This window comes from Punctularia strigosozonata, assembly GCF_000264995.1.
Source record: "Punctularia strigosozonata HHB-11173 SS5 unplaced genomic scaffold PUNSTscaffold_1, whole genome shotgun sequence".
NCBI lineage: Eukaryota > Fungi > Basidiomycota > Agaricomycetes > Corticiales > Punctulariaceae > Punctularia > Punctularia strigosozonata.
The window spans coordinates 2613208-2630353 of NW_006767433.1; the positions used below are offsets into that span (position 1 = coordinate 2613208).

The following is a 17146-nucleotide window of genomic DNA, read 5'->3' on the forward strand; positions in this document are numbered from 1 at the left end:
AGCCACGTGCGCTCGCGGTCCTCTGCTCGTCTCCGCGCCTTTGCAACGCATCCTGCTTCCTTCATTCGCCCTGCGCGCGCCCCTTCACGCCAGCTACGCCCCCTGGTCCGCCTGCAGGTCCCTCGTTCCCGCACCGTCGCGCCAGAGTCCCCCAAGCCAATGCGCGCGAAGAGCGGCCACCACTGATGGACGCCTCGCACCAGTCCCAGAAGCCCACTCGCACGCAGACGTCGCGATGGGGGCGTCGCAAGTCCGTCAGGGATGTCCCCGGAGACGGCGCTCGATCGTCCTCGTCTCTGCATCAAATCGACAAGGGGAAGGCGAGGGAGCACACCGAGCAACAAGACCCCCCACCCACCCAGCCACTGCCCACCTGGGCCCCCGTCCCCTCCATCGTCCCCGACCCCCTCCTTGATCTCCCCGCATGGTACCACTCCGACGTGTTCGAATGGTCTGCCGCCACCGCCGTCCAGTTCCGGAGGAAGTATCCGTTGCACAACCCCGTCGGTCCGCGATGGTATAGGAACCACCACCTTATCCCGCCCTCAGTCATCCACGGCAATCGCGCCCCTTCTGTATTCTCCCCCCTCTTCCCTCCCATATCGGTCTCTGGCCACGATAGGCCGGAACACACCATGTCCCTGCCGGTTCCCGTCCGGACGCCCTCCAGCTCGCCGTCGCCCTCCCCCAATACTTCCCAAGTCCAAGTCAACGACTCGGCGCCGACCAGGACGCGCAAGGTGTCGCACACGGGTCCAGGCGCAGATTCTCTCGATGCCTCCGATCCTTCCGGGATCAACTTCCACCATTCCTCGCCCTATGACATTGGCTTGAATCGAGAACGTCACGTCCATACCCAAGACCCTCCAGAGGTACGTGGCTTTACACACGCTGTATGTTCCAACCCTGATCGAGACGGCTCGCAGTCTACGTACGATCCTCGTTCTCGTCGTCCAAGCTCTGTCCAAGCGCAACGTCACAAAACCGTCACCCCTTCGCCACTATCTCAGTCCACGTCTGCCGTGCATCTACAAGCCGATAGCGAAGGCGTCGGTCTACCCCGCAAACTGAGCAAGCGTAGGACCGGCATTCGAGGCGTCTTCAACGGCCACGCCATCAACGACGTCGCTCCCAAGTCTGTCTCGGCTCCTGCGACGCCCATGGATGGGCCGGTGTCGAACCTGTTGACTCCTCCCCCGGCGGACGGCGCAGGCGTGCGCAGGAAGCTCTCTAAGCGAGAGAGCGTAAGGCCCTCCATCGCGGGCAGCTTGGTCACCGTGGAGAAGCGCGAGAAGCGGGGAAGCATTCTCGGCCGCCTCGCGAAAAAGTTTACGATCATGCGCAAACCCAACAGGGAATCACGCATCGAGGCGACAGAGAAGAGAGAGGACGAATGGCAGGACACCAGCGGCGCGCCGACGGGCACGACGACACCGGCGGGGCGGGAGTCGTCTCCGGAGAAGGGCGCTGAGCCGCGGAAAAGCGGGGAGATGACGAGGCGTGTACCCCCGCCTGCGGTGAACACGACGAACGCCGCCCCGAGAGATCTCGACGCCTTGTATGCAGGTCTCCGGGATCAGAAAGCCGCGCAGGAGGCGGCGGTGGATCGTTCGTCCATGTCGGTGCTGGACGCTCCGTACTCCATTGGTCGGCTCACGATCGCCAATCCGGACGCTCCAAGCTCGACCGAGAACTCCCCTGCGCCGCGAAACGTGCCGTTACCTGCGCTGTCGCAGCAGGTCGAGCAGGTCGCGCCGTCGTCGGCGGTGGCGCCTACTCCGGAGCAACCTCGCTCGTCGCCGCCGGCTGCTCCTACGCCGGTCGGCACAGCGAACTCGGATGCTGCACCTGCGCCCACTCCGGTACCGAACGTGACCTCGCCGCGGCCGCCGTCGCCTATGCTCCCCGAAATCCCCCAAGCAACCTCCCCAATTTCGGAGGCTGCATCGCCGCCCATGATTCCTAGCGAAGCCGGCGCGATGTCCCCGGTCGAGCATGGCGCATTCACGATGATGAGCATCCCGTCGGAGGTGTCGGTGACGTCTCCTCTCCCGCCGGCGGCTGTGTTGTCGGCAGCTCCTTGGGCGAACGATTCGCCGAACGATTCGCCGTTATCGAGAGCGTCCATGCTGGCCAATCCCCCTACCCCGCACCCGCCTACAGTGCCTATCCCTCCCGCAACCGCGCCCGTACCCACGTCTTCCGCGCCCGTCGTGCCGCCGATCATGACCGATAACGTTCGGTCCGTGCGGACATCGTCTCCCAAGAAACCATCGCAGGAGGAGAGGCAGAGGAAACGGTCACCCAGCAACGGAGAAGACGCGCAATCGCTGCAATCTCCAAGGGAGGAATCGCCGACGAAGATGCCCAAGTCGTCCGGATCCACGAGGAGCATGCGGCAGACCGAGACGTTCCGCCTTGTGCGCAGCCCTTCGGGAGGTAACGTACCCACAGTGGACGCCATCATGGCTAACGGCGAACAGTGGGCTGTCGTTGAGGGGGGTCATAAGCGGAGCAGGACCAAGGATCGCCCGAAGTCGAAGGAGGAGAGCGGGGGGCACAAGGAGAGCAGACGGGAGAAGCGGCGATCTGAACAGGAGGCCGAGGCGCGCGCGGCCAACGTTCATGCATCCGGATCGCGGTCGTCGATCCCTGCGGAGATGATGGTACGCGAAGATGTCCGCGAGCGGGAACACCATCAACGCTCGACGCACGACGTCTCGCGTCGTCGGTCGCGGGATATACCTCGTGGAGATAGCCGTGGCGCATCTCAAGGTGGGCATGATCCCTCCGCTTCGGGTTCTGGCGCCGGGCTCGAGCGGCGCACGTCGACATCTACACGTCCGACGTCTGAGCTTCCCTCTGCCGCAGACCTCAATGCCCTAAAGGCGCGCGAGGCGTGGGAGATGGAGCGTCTCTTCCGCGGGCGAAGCTTCTATCAACCGGAGCAGCCCGAGTCGATGCGCATGCCGTCGCCTGAGCCTGCGCAGCCGAACGGTTACCACCACCAGCCGATGGCGTACCCCGCCCAGGTCGGCTCCGGGTATCCCGCCACGCTCGGCTCAAGCCACACGTCGTACGTGATGCAGGCGCCGTTCCAAACCGCACCGCAGTCCGCCACCGCGTACTACGCCGTGCCCCCGCCAGTAATCTACCACCAGCCGCCGTACAATCCGCAGGACTACGCGAGCCAGCGCCGGTCCGTCTCTCCTCGCGACGATGTCCTGTCGCACCACTCCTACCCGGACCCGAGTTCTCTCGACCTGATACCCTCCGAGGCTGGATCGCCTCCGCCTCGCACGAATCCTCTGCCGGCACCGCCGCGGCAGTCGTCCTATAAGCCTCCGCCCATATCGCCGACGCACCCGGAGGGGACCTCTCCCGAGCTCAACCCGCAATACTGGAAGAGCTACGCGGGCCTCGCCGCCCACTGATGGATGTCCTTGTCTTCATACCCGCGATCGATTTCATCTTTGGTTTTATGCTACTAATAACGTTATATTCTGTTTGTTTTTCCTTCCCTTACCGGACCTAGAGGCATGTTTCACCATCACCATCATCCAACGATAGCCACGTCCCCACGCATTCACATCTGCCTTGCTTTTGTTTCCTATCTCTGCGGCCTCGGCTGCTCGGAACTATGGCTGTTCATGATGCAATCCCTTCCACTTTTTGCTGCAATTGCGTTTGATTATTCATTCCAAGGGATCATTACAAAGACTATGCTACAGTACAGTGGGAGTCGCGCTTCCGCCTTTCATCCTGAACCAACCGTTTTCATGATAGATGCGAGAATAAAACTGACCGATGCGAAAACAGTAATAGACAAGTATGGCTCCTTTCATACTACAGAGGCAGTGAGGATTGGAAAACCATGATGCGGACAAACACGGCATAGAAGCGTTTTTGGTCATGGCCTCGTGTAATCAAGCTGGACATGGACGAATGATGAGCCCAGTCGTCTGGCAACCGAGGGTACTCACTCACGGGGAAATCTGGTTCTGGGTAGTCGTCGAATTGTCGTTCACCGTCGAGGAACCTACGGAGGCGCTGGACTTGGCTTGACAGGTACATGATGATGATCTGCATCTTGACGTCGAGCTTGAGGGCAAGCAGCTCTTCGCACGTGCGGAGGGCCTGCGTGCGCGTGGAGACGAACATGTTGCCCTCAAAGCCGAGCGCCTTGAGGGCGTCGATCATCTCGCCAAATTCGGAACACCACGCGAGCACGCCGAGCTGTGCGGCGCCCGCTCGATCAGCCGTGGACATATCGCTCGCGAAACACGAACGGTCTGCTTACCTGACCGTACTGCTTGAATCGCTGGTAGAGGACGTTGGGCGCTGATTTGAGCGCAAAGTCGAACATCTCGTTCTGTTCGATCACGCTGGGAAGTGGAACGTATTGTTCCTGTACGGTCGACGGCGCGGACATGGGCGGTGGGGCCTTTTATTTTATTTTATACGTTGAGGACCAGAAGCCGGAAACGTATAGGTGGAGACTGGCACGTACCTCTCGTCGCGGTGGAGCGTCCTTGAACCATTCGTAGCCCGAATAGTCCATCTCCATGCCGAAATCGACGGTCTCTTCGAGCTTGTTGTTGCCGTATGCGTTCATGATGGGCGGGAAATGGGGGCTGGGCGGAGCGGGCGATGCTAGAGGGGTCGGATTCTTGGATGCGGTCTGGACCGGAGGAGTCGCGATTCCTTCCCTGGGCGAAGGCGGAACGGGAGATCGCGCCGCGGGGGTAGGGAAGGGCGATTTGTTCTTGATCGAGCGCTGCGTGGTGGATGGCGCGGGCGTGGCTTGGTGAGAGGTGGGGGACAGCGGTGCCGATGCGGGGAGCGGTACGGCAGCCGGGGACGGGGGAACTCGCAGGGGCAGCGAGGGGTGCTCGGAGCTGACTACGGTGCCCTGACGGCTACGAGTTGCGCGAGAGCGAGGCGGCGAAGGGGCGATCGGCCACGGGACGGTGTTGGCCGCGAGAGACGGGGGAAGGAGGAGGGGCGATGGAGAAGGGTGGCTTGACGGTGCTGTCCTGGAAGAGTGCGGGCTGGGGCGCTGTCGTACGCTGCGGGGGCTGGCGCCTGGGGTGACGAGCTTTCGCTTGAGGTTGGTGTCGATGCGAGGCGGCGGGACGCGGAAGGGTTGCGGGCCAACAGACTGCGGAGGAGTGCGATAATGGAACTGAGAGGGCGGACCGGGGCCGTTGGTGGAAGCAAATAATGCGATATCGGCCTCGAGCTCAGGGCCACGAGGCGATGCGGGTCCGGAGTTCCGGGCGAGGCGTCGAAGGGTCGAGAAAAGTGTCTGGGGTCGGAAGCGGTGACGGAGGGATGGTGCGGCGACGAGGCTCGGGCGGGGGGGATCCGAGCTCGACTTGGGTTTGCTCCCGCGAGCGCCTTGCTGCTGTCCGAGTGTTGTCTCAGTCGATCGCGGATCGTCTAGGACGATCGGCAGCTGCGCGTGGGTGATCTCCACAAACTCGTCGTCCGCGGGTGGTCCGCCTGCGCTGGTTGGCTCGCGCCGGGCCTGATACGGGCTGTGTCGAGCGACACGGTGGAACGGCGAGTTGGGATTGCGTGGTGGACCGTGGTGGTAGCCTGCAGATCTGGGTGGCTGAAGGCGAGCGGGCGGGTCGAGGCCGTTGACGGCGTGTGCAACGGGTCGGGCCGAGCTTCGCGTCGGGGCGCGGGGGCTCGGGAGATACGAGTCGCTCGGCGGAGACGTCGGGAAGGTTCAGTCCTCGATAGTGGACCGATGAGGGGACGAAGGGGCCAAATGGAAGGGTAATTAGTTTGCAGGGCCTCGTGTCTACCGTGCGGCTCAGGCGTGCTCAGAGTGCTCTTACTCGGCCGGACGCAGTGATACGTAAATATGGAAAGAAACCGTGGCTGAATCCTCCGGGTTTCTTGCCGTTGTCCCAGTCCGACTCGGTTGAACTGTTTCAGTGCTGCATGGCCACCAACGCTAGCGGTCCGAAACTGCCTTCGGTGCTGGTTGGAACACCTGCCTTGCAAGATAGTGCGTATCTCGATCCAGATAGCCGTCGCGCTACTGCACATGTGAACGTCGTCCATCTCATATCACGCTGCAGTACAGACCACGCAGGAACAACTCAATCCGGGGTTGGCGCGCAACTCGACGCCTGCAGAGTAAGCACGGATCTCTGAGAGACTCGCCGCCGACGACTCAACGCGTGTTTGGGACGACAGCACGCCGATATACATATGCGCACTGGACGGTAAGCACTCGTCGCACAGACTCTAGCGGATGCCAACAGTACGTTGAGGGATGCACAGCCTGTCATCGTCTGTTCCCCTCCCGGGATCGCCTTATGGCCCACCGAAAGCGTGACCACGATTCAGAGGAGACCGGGCATATCATCACCTGGAACGATCAGTAGTAACATTGTAACAAATGCCAGGGCACCGGCAGAGATCTTCGCTTTCCCGCCGCGCCACCGCGACAATGGCAGGACGGTGCGGGCAACAGCGCCCTGGCTTGATTGATGATCGCTGTGCCCTGGACTGATGCCGGCGTGGGCCACGTAGAACATGTAACAGCGATCAACCAACTGAAATTGAGCGCGAGTTGCTGGATGTGAGCAGGATGGAGAGCGTGAAGCTGGGTGCGAAGAGCAAACAAAGCCAAAGCTCGAGCCGAGAGCGCCATCAGCGAATTCGCTGTTGGCGACCAAGTCGACTTGCGACCAGGCTGGCCTCCTGCGGGACTCCTCCTCCTTCCACCGCTATTCCCCGTTGACCGTCCGACCATAGCCAGTCTGCCGTCGCTATTTGGTTCCAGGACACGCAGAATGTCCTTCTTCAGGAAGAAGAACCCACAGCCGCCCCCGCCCCAGCAACAGGCCCCCCTCGTCGGTCCCAGCGCGAGCGCCGCCCTCGCCCAGATCAGCAAGGACGCCCAGAGCCAGCAGGGCCCCCGCCCGCCCCAGAACGGCGTTCCGCCCGAACAGTGCGTCCCGCTCTTTCTGCTCCTGCCTTGCCGCAATCCTTGACGACGATGCGCCCCGCATCTGCGCGTTCGTTTCAGACGCGCCGCCGCCTCCTCCTCCGCAAATGGGCCCCAGTACAACTCCCAACAGCGCTCCGACGCTCGCGCGGGTGGCAGCAGCCCGAGCATGGCCGTCGTCGGCTCCCCTCCCCAGGGCAGCGCCCTCCAACAGCAGCAGCAGCCGCCCCAGCAGACGAACAACCCCCAGCAGCAGCAGCAGCAGCGGCCGACCTTCCCCTGGTCGACGAAGCGACTCACCTTCCCTCCGCCCGTGACGCTCCCCAAGCCAGGCGTAGCGCCGCCCACCTCGCCCTCCCCCTCGCCGTTCCCCCGCTATGGCCACGCCATGCCCATGGCCGCGACCGGGAACGGAGAACTGTTCCTTTTCGGAGGCCTCGTCGGCTCGCAAGTGCGAAACGACCTTTACATATTCTCGACTCGCGACCTGTCCGCGACGTTGGTTCAGACGGCTGGAGAGACTCCGTCGCCCCGAGTGGGCCACAAAGCTGCCATCGTCAGCAGCGTTTTGATCGTTTGGGGAGGGGAAACCAAGTCGGAGAGGGGCGTCAAGCCCGAGAAGGAGGACGACGGCCTATATTTGCTCAACCTCGGTACGTCCGGCGCCGTATCCGCAGGCTCGACGCTGACGGGGGGCACGCGCAGTGTCGAGAGAATGGACGAACGTCAACACTTCGGGTCCGAGTCCGAAGGGACGGTATGGACACGCCGTCACCATGGTCGGCTCCAAGTTTTTCGTTTACGGAGGCCAAGTCGACGGCGAATTTCTCGGTGACCTCTGGGCTTTCGACCTTAATTCATGTGAGTATAGTCTCCTCCGCAGACAGAGCCTGCTTTTGATCCCGGCCAAGTGCGTACAAGAGCGGCTTGGGAGCTCTACGAGCCCGCGACGGACGTGCGACCACCGAAAAGGACAGGACACGCCTGCGTCACATACGGCGACAAGATTGTAGTGTGAGTCGACCATCCATCCATTCGATACCTCCTGACACGGTCCTCGCAGCTTTGGTGGAACAGATGGCGACAAACATTACAAGGACACTTGGGTGTTCGACACCAATACTCGTACATGGACGGATCTCAAGTGCTCTGGATACATTCCCAAGGAGCGCGAAGGGCATGCCGCCTGCCTGGTCGACGACGTCATGTATGTGTTTGGAGGGCGCGGTGTGGATGGGAAGGATCTCGGAGACCTTACCGCGTTGAAACTCACGAGTGAGAGGCGTGTGTGCCACTCCGCCATCGGTCACTGAACTCGAACACTCCCCACAGCTCAACGATGGTTCACGTTCCAGAACATGGGGCCCGCGCCAAGTCCTCGGTCGGGCCACGCAATGGCTTCTCTAGGAACGAGAGTATTCGTCCTGGGTGGCGAAGCGCCGTCGATCGGCTCTGCAGATGATCCTGCCATGATCAATGTGTTGGATACGAGTCAGTCTGCCAACCGCACTGTTTTCTTCGCGGCACTCGTTGACCTGGGTGTTTGCCTGCACCAGAACATATCAAGTATCCGGAAACTCAGAAAGCTCCGCAAACGGGACAGCAGCAGGGGCAGCCTGTCGCCGACCCTCGCAAGTCCACAAACCTTGGTCGCAATCAGTCCGCCCGGGCGCAAGGTTCTCTTACCGATCTTTCTTCCACAATTCAACCCGGTCAAGGCCCGAACGGCGTCCGCTCGGAATCTCCTAGCGTCGAGCAAGTGGAGCGCTCCATGTCTCCTAATCTGCCCCGGCCGGGGGTCAAGCCTGCGAACGGCATCGTGCAGCAACCTTTCCCGAACCCGAAGGGCCGAGCGCCTCCGCGCCCGAGAAGATCGGACGATGATATTCGCGGCTACGAGTCGGAAGACGCGGTCACCACGGAGTCGGTGGCCCGAGAGCGCGCACTTTCGCCCGACCAACGCGCCAAGAGCCCCTCCGCCTCGGTGACTGGGAGATCAATATCCCCCGAAGCGGGATACGTTTCGGAAATGACAGCGCAGCCCATGAACATGGCCGCGATAGCACTGTCGAAGAGTGGCGGACTGAACGGGCGGAGCCCTTCGCCGAATGTCGATAGGAGCAGACCGCACCCCGATGCGTTTTACCCCGCGGGACAGGTGGAAGGTGCCCCTGTCGTCAACGGAAATGGCCATGGTCGCACGGCGGGCGGATCGGCGGGTAACATCACTGCGGACCTCATCCGGGACCTAAAGGCAAGGGACGCAGAAGTGGAGGCGATGAAAAAGCGGGAGCAGTGGTTCAAGAACGCTCTCGCAAAGGCGAGGCAGTCGGGCTTCGTGTACAGCGATCCTGGCATCGCGGAGAACGGCGTCGTCACGCCACCCCTTGGCGACGCGGGCAAGGAGCAGCGGGCTGCCGAGATCGTTCTCAACTTGCAGCAGCTGAAGGCTCAGATACAGGTGGGCTCCTCGTTGCGACTGGATATCCTTGTTGTCTGACGACTTTTCTCTCAGACCACGGTAGTCGAGCAGGCTCGCCTCGCGTCGGAACGCGTATCGGAGGCTGAGCGGGCAAGGTCCAGTGCCATACAGGAGGCCGCGTATTACCGAGCCAAGCTAGCGGCGCTCGAAGCGTCTGCGCCCTCCGACCTTGCTCGCGTCGAGCGTGAACGCGTGGCTCTGTTGGAGCGGCAGATATCGGCTATTGTGGCCGAAAAGGCTGCGCGGGACAGTGAGGTTGCCGAGCTGACCAGGGCTTTGGAGTCGAAGGATAGGTTGCACGAGCATGCCGAAGCGCGCGCTGCCGATGCCATACACCGTGCGGAGCGCATAGAAGAGTCTTATCAGCGCGTTACTCGCGACCACGACGATCTTCGCAACAAACACGCAACGGTTGAGTCGGCTCTGCGGGACCATGAAGCCCGAGCGTTAAGTCACCACTCGCTGCTCGAGCAAAAGGAAGCCGAGCGTTCTTCCGCTCAGACCCAACTGGAGGATCTCGTGCGCTCGCGTGAGCAACACGTTCGTGCACTGGATCAGGCTCGGACCGCCCTGGACGCGGCCTCTCGCCGGGCCGAGGAGGTGGACACGCAGTTCCAGCGATCGAGAGAACAGATCATGCAGCTTGAAGCAGACATGGCCGATTTACGTGGAGAACTCGAGACGCGCAATAGCGAGCTGGCTGCCGTCAGGTCGCGGCTCGTCGAGACGGAAGATTCCTGGGCGAGGTCTCGTGAAGAGGCGGATGCGTTCCGTGCTCTTACCAGCGGTAGCTTGGGCGAATTGCTGGACTCGCACAAGGATCTTCAAGCTGACGAAGACCGACTGACACGCGGTCACGCTGAAAAGATTCAGGCCATGGAGGCGGAGGTGGATTCGCTGAGGAAGATGATCCGGAACATGGAACAGAGACTGGAGACTACCCATGACGAGCTTGCTCAGGAGCGCCGGCGGAATCAAGACGCCGAAGCGGAATGTCTCAGTCTCGGTGCTCAGCTGGTGGGTATCAGGACACAACTGTCTGCCGCCGTGGCAGACAACGGGCGTCTTCGGAAAGACCTCGCTGCAAAGGACTCGGAGTTCGTGCTGAAATCGAAGGAAGCCTCCGAAGCGACCATACACCTCGGCATGCTGCGCAACTACCTGGCGGAGAACGGTATCGTGGTCGACGAGAGCGAGATTGGTACTACCTCCACCGGTGCACGAGTGATCGAGCTGGAAGATCAGCTAGTGGAGCGCGCTCGCCTCCAGGAGGATACCGAGCGGGAACTGGATCTTGTTGCGCGGCAGAAGCAGGAGGCGGAAGCACAAGTAGATGCGCTTTCCGCTCAGCTAGACCGTGTCCGCTCCACTCAGAGCCCTGCCATGCGTAGGGGCGGGGATAGCAACGCAGAGCTCCGCGCCGCGGAAGCCGAACGTCGCCTGGAGGAGACCGAGCAAAGCTACAAGGCTCGCTTACAGCAGCTCGAAGAGGATTACCAGCTCGCAGTGCATTACGTCAAGTTCGTTTCGAGCTGCTCTATCACGCGCGCGATTTCTAACATTTGTCAATATCAGGGGCACGGAGAAGATGATGCGACGCATCAAAGACGAATTGACCAAGCAAAAGACTCTCAATGGGAACCTGCAAGCCGAATTAGACGCTGTTCGTTCCGGCGCTAGTCCAGTTCCTGGTTCATCGCGACTGCGGGGCATCAACGGTCGGGGAACACCCTCCTCAGATGATAGCCACGAAGTCCTTCGTGGTCACCTGGTCGACGCACAACGACAAACACAGAGGCTCACGAATGACAACCGTGAGCTACGCAGCCGACTTGACTCCCTGGAGAAGGAATTGGTTGACCTCAGGGAGAGCTTGATAGCCTCTCAGCGGGAATCGGACGACAGGCTTTCCCGGATCGAGGAGCTTGAGCAGGAAGTGGAGCGCCTTCAGCAGTCCCTCGCTATTGCTCGTGGCGGCCACAACGAGACTCTGGCGGAGCAACTCAGCAGCGAGAACCTCATTCTCAAGCGAGAGAATGAGCAGCTGTCCCACAAAATCGGTTTACTCCTCGAAGTAGACCAAACCCCGTTCGGTCGAGATCGACCGATGTCCGACATATCTCAACGACGCGCAAGCACTTCCAGTTCGGAGAACGCGATCGCCTTTGAGCACCTATCTAATGAACTCGACGACTGGCAGCGACAGTTGGCAAGCTCGATGAGCAATCGTCGCCCATTGAGCGACCCGGATTCGGACCCCACGTTGTCCAGCCACTCTCGCGCGAGGTCGCGCTCGTAATGCTGATGCTCAGGAGTGTTACTCTCTATTTATCAATGCATATTTTCTATACCCTGATCACATCGCACGCTCTTTCGATCTTTCGGTCTCCGTATCTTAGTATTACCAGTTTTGTCTCCTTTGCTGTCACGTTTTGGTATATGCAACTACAATTGGATGCCAACCCCATAGACCGACATGACAGAAAACCCAATTCATAGGAGTGGCAGGCACTGCTTCATTCGACACCAGGATTTCCACTCGCTCTCTGCGTCCATTCGATGGCTTTAGCCTTGACAATCTCTGCACCATCTTCATCGCCGATGCTGCGCTCTAACTCCAGCCATTTTTTGAAGAAAGATCTAGATAAAATCGGTTAGGAACAGACGATCAAGGGGTTTCAACGGAACTCGCTTCGCTTTGTGACTTGTCATCTTCTGAGTCAGAACGCGGTCGAAGAGGTTACTATCATATCACAAGTTAGACGCAAGTCGAATATGATGAGCATGTATACGTACCGTAAGCCTTGGATATTGGACTGTCCAGCTTCCATGTCCATGTATATTGCCCATATATCCCACCGTTTGGAATGCGAGTCTACGATGCCTTCGAAGATGGTCCTGCCTCGCTCTGCATCGCCGTATTTATATTCAAGCTGAGCAAACTTGGATATGGTTTTCAGGTCTGGATGTTGCGCTGAGGTTAAGCGTTGTCAGGGTATATAGCAGAGAATACACCGACGTTTCCGTTTCTCGAGACTTTGCAGACTACGGGGGAGAAGTTTGCGAGCTTGCTCGTGTTCACCACGTTTCAAATAATGCTCCCCATACAGCGTCCAAACCTTGGAGCTATGCCCGAACTTCTTCGCTGTCCGCTTGTACTGCTCTTCTGCCATCTATACCGCAGCCGTCAGTCAGACTGTTCAGGGGCAGAGTGCACGATGATGGCGTACCTCGTGCTTGCCACTTTGGTCGAAAATGGAAGCGAGGCGCAGATGAATGGTCTTCGAGTCGTTGCTGCGAGCGGCTTCCTTGAAAACACTTTCCAGTGATTCGTCGGTTCCGTAGACATTCTCGAGGTTTAAGAGAGCGATCCACACGTTCAGTTTCTCTTGTTCTTCCCGGAAGTTGATCGTCCTGAGTGCACGACGCCCTATCTCGCGCGCCCTATCGACCTCCGACATCTGCAGTAGGAACGACATGTACTGTATCCAAAGATAGGACGAGTCTGGTGAACTGAGTAAGACTCGCTCGAAGTCAGCGGTAGACTCCGGCATCTTGTTGTGCAGATCGGCAGTCAGATCTTGTTCAATCTGCTTGCGACGTTTTCGTTTCCTTTGGGTAGCTGATTCATCGTTGTCCTCGTCTGCTGACGACTCCGAGCCCGATTCCTCGTCATGAGTTGCACTATCCTTCGCAGACCATTGAAATCCTCCTTCGAGCTTGAGAATGAGATCCTTCGGAGCGGATGTAGATTGTTCAGTTGAATAGTCTTGACGTGCATCGTTTGCACCAGTGGTAAGAGCTTCCACATCAACTTGCATGGTGTGGTCGGCATCGCTGTCGTTCTCAGCATCGTTATTGAAATGGCTACTCGCGACATCATTCATGTCCTCTTCGGGGGACACGGCCTCTTCGTCGATGTGACCTTCCGAGAGAATCCCTATGTGACTGCTCGTCTCAGATCCTGATTCATCACCTGACTCGAAATCGGCCTCTGTGAAGTAAGACGGCTTCAAGCCCAGCGAAATGCGCCGCTTTTCGTGATCGACAGAGAGCACCATAGCTTTCACTTTGTCGCCCTCACGGAAACTACGTAAGGCTAGATTCACGTCCGCATCCGGGTTATCGGAAATCTGGGAAAGAAGTGACCGACGTTCACAGGACACCGCATAGGACTGCTTACTTGAGTTTTGTGGCACAAGCCGCTCAGTTTGGATCCTTCTAATTCGATGAAGATGCCGTAGTCTTCGACCTTTTTGACCTTCCCTTCAATTTTTTGACCCTCCGTCAAGTCAGACAGCAAGAGTTTTGTTTTGGACCCCGAGGATGAACTGACAGAACGGAACGACATTTCCACCTGCTTCTTATCCTGATCGACACTATAGTTCTGTCAGCGACTGTATGACTCGATTCTTGAGACTGAATCCCACCTAAGTATCCGACCCTTGACGATTTGGTTGGGTGAGAACCGGCTCTTCCAATCCTTGACGTACTGAGAACTAGATTGAGCATCGCGCGACTCGAATATCGGGATCTGTTCGCATACCTCATCGAACAACTCCCGTATTTGAACACGAGCGTCGATGTTGCGCCCGAGCATGACGTACAAGCCATGTTCAGAAACGCTCTTGATAAAACCACGTATCGTTTGTCCGGCTTGCAAATCCGCGATGGCAAGGACCTCGGGGTCTTCTACCGTGTTGTTTGACGTTGGATCCATACGAGAGCGCCTCATAGACAATACCAGTTGATTCCGAGACTTATCCACCTCAACTACAACGGCCTTGAGGATGGAATCGACGGCCGGGAACGCGTTCCCTTCCTCGAAGTTGTCTGTACAATCGGTAGGATGCAGCAAACCGGTGATGCGCGCATTCAGCTTGATCAATGCACCCTTCCTGGTATGTCGAAGAACGCGACCACCAACGACCGATCCGACTTCGACGGTATCCATGCTGAGGGCCGAGCCTTGCGTCATGGGGGCCCTAACAACGGGTTTCGTTGCCACGATAACAATGCCTTTGTTCGCATTTCGTGACACAACAACCAAGTTGTTCAGCATTTCGCCGGTGACAAGCGAAGCGCGAAGCTGTGAGGCAGAAATGCCTCGGTAATTCGCAAGGTTGTTCAGAGATAATAGTCCCTTGGCTTGACTAGGCTTCAAGGACAGGAGCACGTTGTCCTTATGGAGCTCGGCGACAGAGCCAGAGACCACATCGCCTACGTTGACATCGGCAACGGGAGATGCAGACTGGGCGTCGACAGCCTGCCGGATGCTGGCAGTGATACGGCCGGTGGCGGGATCCACAGAGAGGATGCGAACCTTCACAGGCTTGCCGACAGGGATGGTGGCGGATAGATCGACACCCATTATGTCACTGTTCGTGTATCAGAATGATGTATAAGCAGGCCGAAAGCTACGGACCTTGCTTCTTTGCGGGGTACAAACGCCTTCAGGTTGTTGAAAAACTCAACCTGAAGGCCCTTGTCGGACACACGAAAAATTACAGCGTGCGTGACCAATCCAACTATAGCATCTTCCACTTGTTTGACGATTGGAAGCGGAGACTCGACCAGCGTTTTCTTCGCCGTTAACGAGATACGATTCCGTTCAGGATTGACGGCCAGCACGCGACACTTGATGCTGCCGCCTGGTTTGAACCGCTTTTGAGGATGCTTCAGAGTTATATCTGCATAATGATTTGGCCAAACAACGCCATCGACGTTGCCTGAAATCTCCACGAAGAGGGCTGAGTCTGTTAACTTCTTGACGGTTCCCTTGATTACCTCGCCAACCTCCGCATCGCGAACCTGAATGAACCTCTTCTCGAGAACCGATGGGCGTAAGGATAACTGAAGGAGCCCGTCCAACGCATGGTACCCTGTCACGCGCGCACGGTGAATCGTCGATACCCGCCAGGGTCCTGATGAACTGGAGAGAGCGGCCACATGATCGTCCGATACTTGGGAGATCTGAGGCATCGTTTCAGACTATACTCTGGGAATTTCTAGGTGTGACGTACGTGAACATAGCCGTTCGTGTCATCTGAAACCTCGAGCACTAGGCCTCGTTCAGGTTCTACCCGTATCACTTTCGCGGCCTCCAAGGTAGTCCCGACAGGGAAATCATCCTGCAGAAGTGAAAGCGGTTTTGACGAGCCATCGACCGCAGCAGCTCTGCCTTTCATGCTCAACGTTAAGATGTGTTCGGCTAATGATAATGCAAATCGACGGGGACTAGTAGCACTGAGATCGTATAAGATCCTCGCCTTGATTTTGCTACCGTTCTTGTACGTGTCTCCAGGAGTTCCATACGGTAAGTGGAAGAGGTCCACGGTCCCCTCAAAGTACCCAAGCACTTGGAGATTCAGGCCGCTCGGCACGACCGCCGTGATCAGGCATTGCACCATGGCACCCGGCAGGATAGAGGAAACATTGCTGACCTCCGACAGCTGAACTCCAGGAGTTAGTACATTTGGTGAGAGCAGCAGGCGCGTACTCACCGATACAGAGGTGAAGACTTCAGGATCTACGGACACCGTGCAAGTTCTACCACTCTTTGCCAAAGAAACGATGTTGACATCGACCACTTGGCCAACACATAAGCCAGCTTCTGTATTCCAGGGGGCTTGTTTTGCCGCCTCAAAAGAGAGAAACGCGGATATTCCGTCACCCATGCCTAAATCCAAAACGTAGCCGTGATCCTCTACACTTTTTATTGCCGCAGACAGTGTCTGTATTGCAAAGTCTCAGGCACGAACATGCGGGACTCATTGCATAGAACTCACAAAACCAGGTTTTAAATCAGCCTTGACGACGCCAGCATTCACTAGATGCGGGGCTACGCTGAGCTCCACTCTCCGACTGGCCTTCTCGAGGTCTCCTCGGCCTTTCAATCCAAGACCTGTGTTATCCGTCGTTCCAGGGGTGTGGATTGCTGTGACCACGCAGCGAACGAACTGTCCCACATGAAATATGTCGAATAACTCCGGAATGCGCGGCTTGTGCGGGCGAGAAGGGCTAGCGCGACTATCGGACTCCATAGCGTCGGATTCTGTCTCATCGCCTTCGTCCATGGCTTCTAAAGCGCTTGTAAGCTGAGAGGATATTTGGGTGATTGGTATATGTCCCATGAGTTGATTGGGTAGTGAAACTATGAGAGCAAGGGGTTGAACAGCTACTATTTGCCCAAGTATTTTCATCCCCGTAGTGATGCGCTGCATTCACGTAAGTTACACGTCAATGAGTCACCGTCAAGCAATGGCTTGCCTTGTAATTGAGATGCTCTACGCGTATTGTATCAGGCTTCGTAGCTTCCCCGCCTTTCGCCTTGCTTTTGATGGTTGACTTGCGTCCTTTAAGCGACTTTCTCGTGGCTGCCTCCTATAATCACTGATAGATCAGGCAATAGTCCTAGCCGGCGACGAGCGAAGCATACTGACCTTGAATAGGACTTCGTCTGCCTCCTTCGCTGCTTCGGCGCGGATGGTCTTGACCTCCATCGGAGTCAAGTTGGTACCACCGCCTCTAGGAAAGTCGACATCTTCTTGGACAAGCAAAGTAGAAGGTTGGTCTGATTTCTCGGTAGCACGTTCAGCCTTCTTATGCGATTCGTCCAATTTCGCTCGCTTCGGTTTGTTGGACTGGCTGGCTGCGTCCAATTGCCGCTTCTTCGTGTTGGACATGTCAAATGC

At 58.1% G+C, this 17146-nt stretch overlaps 3 protein-coding genes across 3 annotated transcripts; 1 reads left to right on the forward strand and 2 right to left on the reverse strand.

Annotated features, from left to right (window-relative positions):
- Window positions 1-185: 185 nt before the first annotated feature.
- Window positions 186-3434, forward strand: PUNSTDRAFT_110172 (uncharacterized protein; the record flags this gene model as incomplete). The annotated part of the gene is made up of 2 exons (XM_007378887.1): window positions 186-2775; window positions 2872-3434. 2 exons carry the CDS (start codon window positions 186-188, stop codon window positions 3432-3434), a joined length of 3153 nt encoding a protein of 1050 aa, XP_007378949.1.
- Window positions 3435-3676: 242 nt separating this feature from the next.
- Window positions 3677-6599, reverse strand: PUNSTDRAFT_48897 (uncharacterized protein). Its single transcript, XM_007378888.1, has 7 exons — window positions 6301-6599; window positions 6214-6242; window positions 6096-6153; window positions 4513-6022; window positions 4303-4446; window positions 3988-4238; window positions 3677-3931 (listed from the first exon to the last, which is right to left on the reverse strand). The coding sequence occupies exons 4-7, from the start codon at window positions 4613-4615 to the stop codon at window positions 3911-3913; spliced, it is 519 nt and encodes a 172-aa protein (XP_007378950.1). The 5' UTR covers window positions 4616-6022; window positions 6096-6153; window positions 6214-6242; window positions 6301-6599; the 3' UTR covers window positions 3677-3910.
- Window positions 6600-7301: 702 nt separating this feature from the next.
- PUNSTDRAFT_95545 (U3 snoRNP-associated protein Rrp5) lies at window positions 7302-17137 on the reverse strand (the record flags this gene model as incomplete). Its single annotated transcript, XM_007378889.1, has 21 exons — window positions 7302-7623; window positions 7676-7831; window positions 7882-7984; window positions 8034-8245; window positions 8303-8461; window positions 8527-9431; window positions 9486-10972; window positions 11028-12092; window positions 12136-12195; window positions 12249-12414; window positions 12472-12625; window positions 12683-13585; window positions 13636-13831; window positions 13883-13944; window positions 13999-14830; window positions 14878-15425; window positions 15476-15904; window positions 15956-16186; window positions 16241-16669; window positions 16704-16835; window positions 16895-17137. The coding sequence occupies 14 exons, from the start codon at window positions 17135-17137 to the stop codon at window positions 11969-11971; spliced, it is 4509 nt and encodes a 1502-aa protein (XP_007378951.1). The 3' UTR covers window positions 7302-7623; window positions 7676-7831; window positions 7882-7984; window positions 8034-8245; window positions 8303-8461; window positions 8527-9431; window positions 9486-10972; window positions 11028-11968.
- Between the last annotated feature and the right edge of the window lie 9 nt (window positions 17138-17146).

What these genes read in the sequence shown, in the direction of transcription:
- PUNSTDRAFT_48897 (XM_007378888.1), bottom strand. Translation starts at nt 4,615, where the DNA reads ATGAACGCATACGGCAACAACAAGCTCGAAGAGACCGTCGATTTCGGC. An exon ending in GGACGCTCCACCGCGACGAG is followed by an intron (nt 4,447 to 4,512) that starts AGGTACGTGCCA and finishes AAATAAAATAAA; the next exon opens with AGGCCCCACCGCCCATGTCC. An exon ending in GCGATTCAAGCAGTACGGTC is followed by an intron (nt 4,239 to 4,302) that starts AGGTAAGCAGAC and finishes CGGGCGCCGCAC; the next exon opens with AGCTCGGCGTGCTCGCGTGG.